The 14,647-nt window shown below is 40.1% G+C and overlaps 1 protein-coding gene across 1 annotated transcript in view; it reads right to left on the reverse strand.

Annotated features, from left to right (window-relative positions):
- GFRA1 (GDNF family receptor alpha 1) overlaps positions 1-14,647 on the reverse strand; it is a gene marked incomplete at both ends in the record, with an annotated part of 141,441 nt that overhangs the window by 34,429 nt on the left and 92,365 nt on the right. Inside the window, one exon of the mRNA XM_084265106.1 lies at positions 1,753-1,862. Coding sequence (XP_084121232.1) covers positions 1,753-1,862 — 110 coding nt within the window. The remainder of the gene's footprint in view (positions 1-1,752; positions 1,863-14,647) is intronic.

Raw genomic sequence — 14,647 nt, forward strand, 5'->3', positions numbered from 1 at the left:
GAACAATATTTCAATGGAATTAAAACACATGGAGATCCTGAAGATGAAGATGAAGCAACAGCTTCTTACCCACTGTCCATCTATCTCTTCTTCCTGGATTTTGCGTACATTAAGCAGACATTTGAAAGACTGTACCTCTGATTTCTATCCCAGCATCTTACAAATTTGATGATCTTCACCTCATTTGCTCCACTTCTATACCAGCTTGATATCAGAAGCAGGAATTTATTGCCTCACCATATAAAAGCTCAGTTTTGGTAATTTTCTTGGTTTATCAGAATTACTACCAAAAAACCAAAAACTCCATTAGCACTAGGCAGTACCCCTCTATTTGCATGTGTCTTGTGACTAGCAGGAAGGGAGAAAAATATTCATTTTTCCCTTTGAAAATTAGATCTCCTTTTGATTTCAACTCCTTAGGGATCCATTCCACATTTCTGATGTGTGGCAGCACGGTCATCCGCAGTAACACAAAAACACCTGGCTATGGGAACTGGGTCATCCTTGGGGTTAAATTGAAAACTGGATCCAACAAAACTGCCAGCAAAATTCACTAGGTCTTACCCAGGAGTATCAATTAGTAACAGTTACTCTTTGGCAGCAGCTAGACTTCTTAATCTCATTGACTAGATCGAATTTCAAGGCTATTCAATTCTTTGTTTGAGATTCAAATGACATTCTGTCATAACTGTTCATATGTTTTATCCTTTGCATACTGTCTTCATCTCTTAAGTCACAGTAGCATATCATTTGAAAGCATCACATCTCATTTTACCACTTGCCACATGGACTTACCTCACTTGTTTGTTGCTGGAGTAGCAAGAGCGATAACAATAAGCCAGTGAATATAGCTTTCAGTCATTTTTCAGCAAAACCAAACTATTTTAGAAATATTTTATTTTGGATATTATCTCCAGAGACATTTATTTAACAGCAGGATCTGCTTCAGGGCCTCAGCTGGGACCTTCACGCCCAACAGAAGGGGATATTACCGCATCGCAGCAGGTGCAGGCTGTAAGCTTAAAAACATCTTATCTGGTGGCCTTTAAAATTTGTTTGTTTCAGAGTTTTGACATTCACTTATTCTTTATTGCCCAACCATGGTATTTCTACAAGTTCACCTTCCTGAGATGATCTCTCTCTTTCAGGAATCAAAACCTGCGTGTGGTATATGGAATCTGGCTGGTATAAAGGTATCCTTGTGCCTGTTGACAGTCAGGGAGGTGACAGAAAACAAAATTAATTCTTTTTGGGGAGGGAAGAGGATTTCAGAACATGAATTTGGTCTCGGTTGACCTCCACTGACAGGCATCTCAGAAAACATTTAGAGTGGACAGAAGGACATCATGGAAAGAATAGCAGCTGGAAGTGAAACAAGGCCGGGTTGGTCTATTGTCTCATTGTCTCAAATGTTCTGCAAGCTTCCCCTGAAGACCAAGAGGTATTTATCCAACATTATGGTAACAGCTGCAAAATCAACCAAGCCACAGTTTCACTTATTTTACTTTCCCATATCACAGTCCCGACCAAATTCACCCACCTTCCTAGGCTTGAATTCATGCACCTCTCTCACCTTATCTTCTAGCCTTGATTTCCTTACACCGCAGTAAAACAGGGCCAACGCTTTGGTAGGAAATTTTGCCTGGTATCATATTGCTACAGTATTATATGCCACAGTTTTTATTTCATCCAAAATGTAGTTTGGGTGCTTTTTCTTATACTGAGCAACCCCCTCCTTCCCTCCCTTCTTACCAATAAGTCCCGAATAAGCGAGGAGGCAGTCAGCATAGTTCTCCTTCAGACAGCTACTAACAGACCGTGACTCGGGCTGGCAGTTTGTGAAGAAATCTGCAAGGCGAGATCTGCAACGTGAAGAAAAATGCGTATCTTTAAAAATCAAGCCTGCAGGCATTCTTACCTTTTATACTCTTTTTATTTTTGGACAAGGCTTAATATTCTTTAACTTATATATCGGACACATTTCAGCTGACAAGAGTCACTTTCTAAGATGCATCTGTTTCCAGAATCCATTTTTGAAGTCAGAACAAAAAAAAAGTGTAAGAAAACAGTGAACAGGGACAGAACAACAGGGAAATGCCTGCCCTTTATTAAAAGAAATGCTCTGCATTTTTATGCCAAAAAAGGACAAAGAGCGATTTTATCATATGAGCAGACATTTTGCCTGGATCTGAACTCTAACTGGAATCTGCTATTCCACAGATTGAGAACATGGTTTCTGCTGTTTTACTGATTACACAAAATGGTATGCTTGTGCTCACAGAGCCCTCTTACTGCATGACTTGAGGCAGGACCTGCTTCGGTTCTGCCCTGAGTTTCCAGGGAATGGGCTTACTCCTGCTCTGGATGGGCCCGCAGAACCAGCTGGCTAAACTGGGGTAGCAGGCAGATCCAGATGGCACAGTCTCCACAGCTCCCTGGAGCCATGGTACCGAGAATCTGTTTGCTCTTGTTAAATGTGTACTTATCCCAAGTCTACAGTATTGAGCCCTGGGCTGAGAAGAAGGGCACATGTGCTCCGCATCAAGTTCTGTTGCTGAATGGCCATATTATCTTCACGTACCTCAGCTACCCCATGTCCAAGAGCAGAAGAGCTCTGCTTACTTATGGAAAATGCTTTAAAACCACAGCTGAAGCTGTGTTGCAATAACAGATTACTATTATGTTGGAAAACAACAAAAAAAAGAGACTAGCAGCCAGGAACTCTTCTGGTTTTTACGCTTTCAAGGCCACATAACAGTCCTATTCAGGCATGTAAAATTCGAGGGGCATCACTGAAGTGGGTCAATGTCCCACATCCTACAGCTGCTCTGCTGCCCATCTTGGCCTGCTCTCCTTAGCTGCACTAAGTGCTTTCACTTAGACTCGGAGCGGTGACATTTGTGTCCTTTAGACCTGTATCTCCATGAACAAAATTAATCAACCTCCCTACTTTGATCTTAAAAAAGGGGTGAAAATGTTCTTTTACATATGACAACCCACAGTAATGTTTCAGGATCAGGTGCTTAATCTTTGCAAAGCCCTCTCAAAATCAGAATAGTGTAATCTATGCATTTTCAGCTCTAGCATTATGTAGATGTGTAATATAAATGCTCTTTTTTGGTTCTGCAATGAAAACACAAAAGTTAGCACAAACCAGTTATTTGCAAGTGATTTTATTTGTTTACATGCTCCAGAGACTAATTATCTTTGCTCGCTTTATTGTTTTACTTATCTCAGAATGGGATTGGATGTACATCATTAATTGGCCTGAAAGTGGTGATGGGCAAACTTCAAAAGGTTCACAGGCTTAGTTAGGGAAAGCATCCTATAAATAGACTGTATGCAAACTGCACCTGAATTTATCTGAGCTGTTCTCATGACCTCTTTCTAGTTCCATCTCTCCCTAACTGTACTGACACCAGCAAATCCATGGTTGCCTTTAATCCACAGTGAACTGTAAGAGTTTCACTCCCTCACTTCCCCTATTTAATCACTTAACCTTGAGATAGATGTCTGCACCCACTTGCCTTTAATAGCTTTAAAAAGTCAAGCTCTCTACTGATCCTTCAAGATACCCTATATGTATACATAAATTTCTAGATTTCCATAAAACCTCTGCTTTGCTGATTCCTACCAGGAGACAGGTTGAGAAGAAATGGATTCCGAGGTATGGGAAGAGATAAATAGTAGCACCACAAAGAAAATTTGCCAAGGAAACCCTGTGTCACTCCATTAAGATAGTGGCTCAGATACAACCTTCTGAGCTCTCAGAAACAAAGGCAGTTGACAATTTGAAGGTTTTTACAAATTCTAGTAATACCAGGATGAAGTCTGTTTTAGTACAGAAGAGAGCCTATTCCATCTATCTAGGATGAAAAACCTTTGCCATGCTAGAAGGAGCAAGCCTGCTTGATGTGCAGTATTGTTTTTGAACTTCTAAAACAAAGTAGCTCCTCAGAGTTATATTTCGTTATTTATGTGACCACAAATAAATCTTTCTGAAGCTGCAATTACATGATCAGCAGCTTCAAACTCCTGAAAATAATTTGTGCAATTATGTCATCATTCTTAAATGTCCACATGCATTGGTCCAGAGATCATTTACTACATTCCTCTTCTCTAAATACTTTTAAGAACTGATAACTCTGGAACAATACCAGTCATTTACTACCCAGTTCCCTTAAAGAATTTATTTGTTGTAAACCCTAAAGGAGGCTAAAAATTGCTCTGCTGATCCCTCTTGCATACAGCTTGATTTCTATGTTAATTTCTGAAGAATTTTCGTGGTCATAAAAGGTAATGATCTGACAATGTTGCACATTTAAGTTTTCATAAGCCAAATATAATTCAGATAGCTCTGGCCCAAGCATTAGTGGACATCATCACACAGCTCCTCCCTAGTGAGTCATCCAGACTTCACACTATCAAAGTTCACACTCTCTCCTGAGCTGTTAACTAGATCTGATATTTATGTGGATTCACTTCCACTGGAGATAAAGCTAAGGCCAGCAAACAAAATCAGAGACAGACCTCCATCTGCCATAAAATAACTCCATTTTCAGGGAAGCCCTGCTGATTAATGCGCATTGAAGATGTAAGCCCCCAAAATTTCCAGTAGAGTGGCACTGATGAAAGTGTGATACCAAAACAGTCATACTGCTATTTTATCTAGAGACACACCAATTAGCCTAATTAGGAACCATATTATCATTTATCTTTAAGTATTGCACATGATATTAAGAACTGCTTGGGTAAAAGTGACAATTCTTTCAGGGATGCTGAAGAAGAGCAATCAGATGACAGTGGTCCTATAAAAAAATATGCACACTGCGTTGACTTAGCATTCCTTCAACTGGAAGTAACTTGGAGGTAGTAACTTGTTGGTAAGTGTCTTACCCATGACTGAGTGGTTCATTAATCTAGAGAACAAACAGAACTTGCATCATGGGCCTTGAGGTGTGCACAGTTTTACATGTGCAATGTACACACATGTATCTATTTGCTAGACAGCTGGATAAAGAGAGGCAGGCAGGTTTATATTGTATATATCACATGTAGCAGAACCACATTTAAAAGGAACTAATAATTTCTTTTTCTGTTGAAGAATCACAAATCCTCTTTGTGCACAGCAACATTAACAATTTTTTTTCCTTTCCCTTGCATTAAAAAAAAAAAAAACAACCTGAAGAGAACCACCCAGAAATCTTCTTCCCAGGGAGGAAAAAAATAATAATAATCTTCTCTTTGTAGGGCAAAAAACCCAGAAATTAAATGAGTCCTATCATAACCCTGGAAAATCTCCTCAAAGTAAACTGCAGATCTTCTGGAAAGCTTGCTTTAAATATTTTGTATACCACTAACTGAAAAAAAAGAAGAATAATCCTATTGGCAAATTCAAAGAAAATCTGCTCAAACAACAAACAGTCTTTCAGAGTAGAAGAGAAAAAAATAATCCCAAACCTGCTATTCTCTAATGCTTTGTATTAGCACCAGTAAAATCATTTGTAACAGTTAAAAATACAAAGAAAACGAAGTTAATTTGTTTTCCTTATGATAGCAGTTCTTCAAATACTCAGCAGGATAAATAAAAACTTTCAAATTTTGCTTACAAATAAGCTTTGTTAATAGCAGTCTTGTGCTTAATCTGCATATAATTTTGAGGCAATTTAATTTTATATTAGCACAGCCCGTTGCATAGGCAACATTGATTAGGTTTTCACTATTTTTTATTCTCAGGGTTTTGTAAAAGTTCTTTGATGTTCTGAAGTTATCTTTGATATTTATCAGTTACCCTCTTTAAAGTTGGTCATCTCATCCTCAGCACTGGTGCAATATTTAAAAGCATGATATATATGATGAGGTTGCAGAAAATTTCTAAAACCACATTTTTAATCTGGATCTGGTGTAAATTACTGCTCATTGGAAAGCAACTCTACAAACCAGACACATGAGTCCTCCCCTGAAGGACTCAATTGCTGGTACATGGGACCTGAGCCTGGAGAGAGAGAAATCTCTCTTAGCTTTGCCTTTGCAGAGGTGATTTGCCGACTAAGAACGACACTGAATCTGCATCTCATGCCGACTGCACGTACATAGGCTGCCACGTCCAAGTGAGTGGCCACCACCACCTGCCCTGTAGTGAATGCAGGGAGTGACAGCTGCTGTCCTCTGCCCTCACCTCGGGGAGGTTAGACTGGATGTTAGACCTCAGTGATGAAGACTGGACATGCCCACCGCCACCTCTCTTACTTGTGTTTAGGAAGGTATTTGTGGCACGACAGCAGTAACATAAAGAGTGTGTAAACACCAAAGACAAGTGACTGGGGTGAATACACTAATTAGTCAAAGCTGCTCTAGCGTCTAGACACCATTTGGCAGACACAGCACAGTCACGTAAGGGAAGTGCTGCATCAATATTCAAAACAGAAAAGAAGTACAAACCTAACACTGAAAAAATTCAGACTAAGTCAATGAATATGTGTCATAGTGATAAATGACACCATTATAGAAAAAAAATCAAGCCAAAATAGCTGTTCTTCTCTTGGGGGGGTCAAATACAGTATCCTCCCCTGTAGCTACAAATAGCTCCTGTATAGCTTGGGTGATGCTATTTCTGCTGGGATGCAACAGTGGCAAGAGAGGTTGGTATGTGGCCAAACTGATGGCTTCCCTGTTGGATGAGCACTTCGTTTTCTCTTTGTTTCATAAACACAGGGTGAGTGGGTAGCAAGAATGAAGCAAAGGCTACATAAGACACTCTATCAACCAGTGAGTCAAAAAAAAACCCTGAAAGCAGCTCCATCACAAGAGAGATGACCCTACCAGCACCTAGTAATATAGTTTTGACCCTTTTTTTTTTCATTAAAAGACACTAGAGCTGTGTAATACTAATACATCTCATACCTCCTTAGCCACATACAGACAATATTGAGCACCTGTGAGCCACTATAAATTCTGACAGGTTTTTTAAATGGTTGTTTTGAACATATATTTATTAAACACCAAAAAGGTTAGCTTTTCTTTGCTTGCTACTCTCCTTCTCAAGCAACAGTAGTGTCTGATCTGTGATGGCACTAATGTCCCTGCTTAACCCTGAGGCTTCCCCTGCCCAGCCACGGCCCAAGACCCTTTTCCAGTTCCCCCAGGCCTCAGTCACTGCCCCAGCGATGCTGTAGGACTTGGTCTCCAGCCCTTCCCTGCCCTACCCAGCTGTGGACCCACTGAGCCAGGTCCACCCCCGTCCCAGGGCTGTCCTCAGCTGCCACACACCCTGCCTGTCCCCACAGCTCAGCATTTGGGAAGTGGAAGGAAGGGTAACAGAGTAAAGATCTGATGGCAGACTATTTGTCTCCCAATAGCTGAATATTGAAAGCAGCTTCTCTCACATGAGCAGACCCAAATTTTTTGCAGCACTGGCGGAAACCATTGCAGGGTCTTGGACTTCAAATACCAGCTACGAACCAAAATAAGTTGGGTTTTTTATCTGTTTTGTGTCTGTTTTGTTATTTTAAATGACTGGCAGCATAAGCCCCTGCAAATATTTGATTCTGGATTCAATTTATCTCTAAAAATTGTGTTGTTCATCTGGAAGTAAAATGCAGACAATCCCCAATTATGTACAGACAGCCTATTTGGGTTGTGGGATAACTGGATACAGAAACAACCAGAGACCACACATGATTCAGAGGGCATTCAGATGCCCCTTAGCATCACAAATTCTTGCTCAGAGCATCAGACACAGACATGACAGTCCATCAAAGTTGGTTCCTCCAGCAGAGCACCCACACTTGACCCAGACTGGCGAGCTGGCTGTCCATACTGTGTTCCTCACCACACCTGCCACTACCTGTGTTACCTAGGCTTTGTGCTTACCAGGGGCCTTTGAGACATCTGGTACCCCAGATAACCGAGAGCTAGAAATTCAGTCATGCAAAATGAAAAACATTTCCATCTATGCATATCTATATTTTAAAATAAACAGCACAAACACTCTTTCGACTTTGCTACTAACAAATGCCATTTTTCTGGGTAACAAGTGCTTTAAAGTAAACATACCCCACACCCATGTTCTGCTATTTATTTCATGCAAAGCAAAATAAAGTGAGTTGTATACAATGTTCTGTTTATATTATCCATTCGCCTTGCTCACGTCATCTGCTAGAGAATTGTTAGATCTTCTTACACAGTGTCTGCTACAGAAAATCGAAAGAACTTAACCAAACACTAATCTCATACTTTATCAGTGTTAGTTAAACCCTTCCAAGTGACTCAAGATCATGCATGAGTGCAATTTTAATTTATTATATTAGGCCTCCTTTGGGCTTAAGGAAAACTACTAAGCTCAAATGTGATTCTAAACAAGAACGATTTATTTGCAATTGGGTAATATAAATATTTTTATACTACTGACCTTCTGTGTAATAAAACCAATTTTGAAAAATATGGTGCAAAGCCTGAGCACAAGGTAATGCAATAAAGAATTAGAACAGTGATTCTCAGATGCAGTGACACAAAACAGAATTTTCTCTTTCTGTTTGCAAAAAAAATTACCTCACATCATTTTTGAGAGGCCTGTTTGAGAGAACATCTGGAAAGCATTCCACAGGAAATCAAACCTATATTAAATATGTTTTGCGGGGCTCTGTTTCCTTGCATTGACTTTAAGCATGCATAATGTGTTTCTGCCTTCTCAGCTGCAAAGAAAACACTTCTCTGAGAACCTTCTACAAAATGATAGGCTGAACTGTCAGTCTGTGATTTCTATCAGGGGATGCTGGTTAAGATTTCTATTTAGTCTATCTGTCTCTCTACCAAAGCTCTCCAAAAACATGAACAAATCCACTAGCTGCTTTCTGAGTATGGGAATTTTGTATGTTTTCATGTTATTTCATTTCCTTTATGCTGTTTAATTTGGAGCTTCTAAATATAAATGACTGTCATGTTTAAAGATGTCCAAGCCTCAGAGAGTCTCTTGATAGCATGTTACTCAGGAAAGAGCTAGTGCATTACGGATAGAGTTGTTCTCACTTCATTAGCTGGGCAGACAGGAGTGTCTTTGAATTACAGGCTGGAAACCTAAGAAAATCATTGTCACTCTCAAAAAGCAAGCCAAAGAAATTAGGGCCACCGCAAGTCCTTGAGGGTGCCACTGGATGGTTGTTTATTAACAACTATATCATGAGTGTGCACTGAAAGGATGTGGTTCCAAGTACCTGAGAAAGATGTCCATGACAATAATATTCTCTCTAACCACTTGAATAAACTATAATAGAATATTGTTGGCTCAAGCATGAAACTGCTGTGGAGTCTGGAGACAGAAAGTAACCTAAAAAGTCCAATACAAGTTCTCTCTTCACTGGAAAAGTTTCTGTTGGCAGATGCACTGGATCATCAAGTTTCCTAAGGTTATGTAGGGATGCTTTTTGCTTAGGAAAATCCCTCAGTGGCACTATGGTATGTGTGGGGCCATTCCTGAAGGGAACAGCTCCATGTCCCCTTGTCAGAAGCCTGGCTGGAGGAAAGAAAAGGTGCCCAGTGTGTCCTGGCACTAGGTCATGCAGAGTCCGTAAAGCAGCTGGCATAACTGAAACTCATCCTGAAGCTACTCTAAAGACTGTTCTGACTTTAGGAGTAAGACAACAAATATAAAATCAGAACTACAGCAGATAAAAGCAGATTAGAGTCTCTTTTACGTGCACCCTTTTTGCCATACACAAAACAAGCCCTATCAAACAGCAAGTCGAAACGTTCTGGCACTAGCAAACCAATAGAGCATTGATCTAATTCAACTTGTTTTGCTTGCTTTTAGAAGCTCTCTGGATATATAATGCTAGTACAAAAAGCACTGATTTTTAGTATAAGACTGGAAAATAAACCATTTTTACCAGTTAAGGATGATGTGACTGTCTTAAGTATTTTTTTTGTCTCCACTGTCAAAAAACCTGAACACTACCACCGAGGCTGAGAGCTGACAGCCTGTGATATATCCAGATGTTTACAGAAGTTGCTCTGAAAGACATTGGCCATTCTGAAGAATATTTTCCAGCACTGCATGATGGCCAGATACTGAGCTTATCTCCAGCATTTCACAATTCCTTATTAGAAATGGGAGCATCTTAACTGAGAGGACAATCACCGTTAATTTATGCTTGAAATGGAAAAAAGGAAAGTGAACCAAACATTCAAACAATAAGGTCAAGCTCTAATTTAACAGAGGTCTTTATATGCATATTATAATAGAAAAGCTCCTTGTAATGGCTATAGAATGTGCTCAAACAACTACAGGGTAAGCACAAACATGTGAATGTAAGGTCATCTATTAATAATCTTAGGCAAGGGTCACAGTCAGCTCACACAGAAAATCTATACTCAACAGTAAACACACACCAGAAAACTTTTTCTGTGTCACTTGGTTTAAAGCCAGCAGATAATCAAAGCATAGGAAACAACCACTACCTCTGCCAAGAAGTCATTGTGGATACTGGTACATTTACATCTGGCTTCCACTTAACAGTAGTTACTCCATCACTAACATGGTAGCGCTTAAAAGATAATGAAGGCGATGCAATTTCTATTCAGTAAACATTAAAATGCTACAATTTGAAATTATGCATGTGGCTGTCACTTGGTCTGTTGAGAAACAAAGTTTTATTTTTAGTTCCAGTGCTTACATTATTTTGCAGCTATTTTAATAGATGAACTGCCACCAGAAATATTCTCTTACTGGGGCCTGATGTAGAATGATATAAATAACCTTTACAAAGTCCAGCATAATGGAATGGTAAAATCAGTTGACATTCTTTTAATTAGCACTGCCTGAAGATTTACCTACACAGAACAGGAATAGCCAAATTCATCCCTGGAATAAATCCACCGAAGTCACTGATGTCAGAGGAAGCACACTGGGAATGGACTTGATATAACAGCTCTGTTATTCACATTAAACACACGGCAGCTTCTTGCCTGTAGCATATGCAGGGCTTGAGGTAAATGAGAAAACATTTGATTTATTAAAGAAAATGTGATTGTGTGATATATACACCCTTCCATCGCCCCAGAAACAGCGAGTTAGCTAAATGTGTCGGGGTGTACATTAAGAGGGATCAAAACCTTTTCCTTCACCACATTTAACAGATTAGTGGGTGAAAACTACTCAGGTTAAACTCCTGCTCTCTACAAAAAAATCTCTCAACTAACAATTCAGCAAAACAGTGGTAGCAGAGCTTTTACTGGAACCCCATCCAGGAAAGCAATTAAGCACTTGCTTATCCATAAGAACATGAGTAGCTCCATTGTTAGATCTCTATTAAAGTTTAATGACAAATTTAACTTTCCTGGATTTCAATATTTTTGACAAAACATGGGTGAAACTGCTTCATTAATACAAGTAGTTTAATCTTTCTCCAATGATAAATGAACAGAACAACATGGGTCACAGTGGCTGTGCTGTAACCCCCTTCCTGGCTTATCTTTCGAGTACATAATCTTATTTCCTACATTATACAGGCAGTTTTCCTTTCTCACTTATCAAAAGAAGTCTTTTCAGACCAAATGATACACAAAGATGAAGGACCACATCTGGATGATAGAAATGACCCCAAGTTCTAACAGTTCATTGGTGGCTGTGAGTACTTCAGCCCACTGAATCATTTTGGCTAAAAAGGGACTGACACAGAAGGCAAGGTATCTCAATACAGCCTATAAAACTCAAATCATTTGTATCCGTTTCTTTTATGGTTGCTGTATGTTCATACACACATTCTTTATTCCCCTTCACTTTTTCAATCCTGTAGACAGGCAATAAGGAATACTGAGTGCCATGGTTTGTTCTTAATCTTAAAGGTAATCAGAAAGGTCTAGCAGGACCTCAGCCACATCAGGGATGCTGACAAAGCTATGCCACGCACCGCCGAAGCCATCTAAATCCAACAGTTTTGACAACATTGAGGCATAACTTGTCTTTTTACAGATAATAGGCACAAAAGAATTTACACTCCTTTTGCATGGACACTGGGTTTCAGGAACCAGCAAAGGTTCTAGCTGACTGAAGGGATGCTGCTCGGAGAGGTTCAAGCTTACCTGACAAGGGACCTCGGTGTAAAGATACTATCTGGTTCCTGCTTCTTGGAGCATAAACCCCAAGTGCATGAGGCTCTCTACACTGTTAAAGCACAAAGCAATGTGAAAGGTAGATGCAGGAGTAAAGCTGAGCCATTTTTCTAATTACTACATGCTTGTGCCTTTGCTTCTTGCAGAGAGTGTCAATCACCCAGAAGCTCTTCATGCTGAAGACCTTCTTAAGCCGAACAGAGACAGTATAAATGAGGAATGGCCAAGCAGATCCTGTACCACAGAATGAGCTCCATCTACACTTTAAGAGGGACAAAGCAGTCTTGTTTTGTTCATTGTTCTGATTTTTTGGATTCCAAAGGGATTTATGGATATGCTTTAAGGAGGAACTACTTGATTCATTCGGAGTTTTATTCAGAGGGAAGACATTTCAAATGACCTTTGTTTATGGGGGGATGGGGAGAGAAAAATACAGTAATGGTCTGTCTATTTTACTCTGCTAACGAAATACTTCAATGTAATGAATCACATAAAGGGCTAGGAGGGAAGATAATAATACCATATTGCAGCATTTTCTGCCTTTACTTTGCCTTGACTTGAAAGGGGTTTTGCTTATTTTGCAGAGAATGCATTAATATTTTTTCCAGGCTGGCAGCTCCCCACACACATACTCCAATACACCACCATGCTTCATCTGCAGAGCACACCAGCTTCTGTCCCACCACCTTCCCAGATCCTATTTTTTTAATCTTATGAACTGTGATTGTTCCTCACTACTAATTCATTACAATGAATTAAAACCTAGGGTTTTATCATTTAAATTAATATGCTACCTCTAGCAACACATACACATATGCATGCAGCTGTATATAAATATACATATAAAAATCATTCTTCAAATTCAGGCTGTGCTTACAGACGTGAGGAGAGCTTGTGGGCATGCTGCAGTATATAGGCCACAAGGTAGCTTTACATTTTTCCTATCCCTCTTGGCATTGTGCAGACATGGGACCTTTCCTAGCAAAGCCCTGATGTCACGCACAGGGAGCAGGGAGGATTTGCAGGTAGACTGAGCTCAGACTAACCCTATTACACTGCAGGCATCCTACATCTCGTGCAGGGTGAGTCAGGCAGCACACATGGGGTTTTTTGCCCACTCCCTGACTCAGTCTCCAGACATACAATAATAGGCAGAGCCTGAACGTCTCTAGAAATCAAGAGTGTCCCTGTTTTAATGTCCTTAACAGCCTCACAAAAACTATGTTGTTGTCCTGGTTTTTGCAAACCCACAGCAAAACAATCATCTCAAGGAGCTGCCAGACTGCTTTGAGTGCCAAACTGATATAAATACCCTGGAGGGATGCAAATCCAGCTCTGTTATACAGAACTGTATAATGCTACTGTGTCCTTCATGAAAATACCCACTAAGCGTCCTTTTAACACATAAAGCTAAAGCCAGCCTGAGACTGAGCAGTCAAGCTTAGTAGCTGGCCCACTGAATTGTAACCAATATAAGCTACTAGGCTCAGAAAGGGAGGTAGCACCTATGTTTTCCCTCTCATTTTCTGAATTACAGATGATCACTGGACTGTGGCAGGGTATCGAGGGAGGAAAAGAACAACACGCAGAGGAGCAGGTGAGGAGGTACTGTAAGTGGCCGTAAGAGAGAGAATTCAAACGTGGCAGAGAAGTGGTGAAAGTCAGATAATGACTGGGAGATCTGGAAAGAGGAGATGAAAGGACACTAAGCAAAGGGAAGAGGCATGAGGAAAAAAGGAAAGGAGAAAGTGAGACAAATGAAAGAGAAGTCTAAGGAATAGAAAATTCCAAGAAAAGGGCATGTTTCTTCTTCCTCTTTTTTTGTCTCTCCCCACACATCACTTCAGCTCACTCCTCCCTGCTACTTGTTAATACTGTAACTGGAAAAGGCTCCCTCCTAACACAAGATGCTGGGCTCCCCCTCTCCTACAGCAGGACAAAAAAAGGCCGATTGCACATTTATAACATCTCACCATAGACTTGCCTACAGCGCTGAACCACCCCCTCCTCTGGCAAATCTTATCAGTGAGGGTGTAGGGTTTGCAGTGAGTAACGGTATATGTTGCAGGAACAGCCCAGAATTCTTACACAGAGAAACTACTTTTGCAAACTGGTGTAAGGCACTGGCAGATTTGCACATGCCTTACGGAAAGGAGCACAGATACAGTGACTCCCTTTCCATGGTAAATTATCATTTAAAGTGTTTGCAATGGAATATAAAAAAAGGAAAATTAACTTCTTGGCAAGTTTTGTGTGTTTTCCAGAAATGTAGCAGGCAGCTGAGCTTTTGTTCAGCTTCCACCGTGGATGAGCTCTTTTACACACTGATGGAAACGTTTGCATGTCTTCACACAGTGTTCTTGTACGTGGAGATGCAGGTATCTTTCACACAGAACTAAATGGGTGGTAGGAACAAAATTAAGACTGGATAGGAAAGCACATTTTAGCTCCCTGAATACACAGCTGAAAATATATTTATTATATTTTCAGGGAGATGACACAGTGACTTAAACCTAATAGTAAATTTCATTATTATCCT

The sequence above is a fragment of the Gallinula chloropus genome (assembly GCF_964237585.1).
Source record: "Gallinula chloropus genome assembly, chromosome: 5".
Classification (NCBI taxonomy): Eukaryota; Metazoa; Chordata; class Aves; order Gruiformes; family Rallidae; genus Gallinula; species Gallinula chloropus.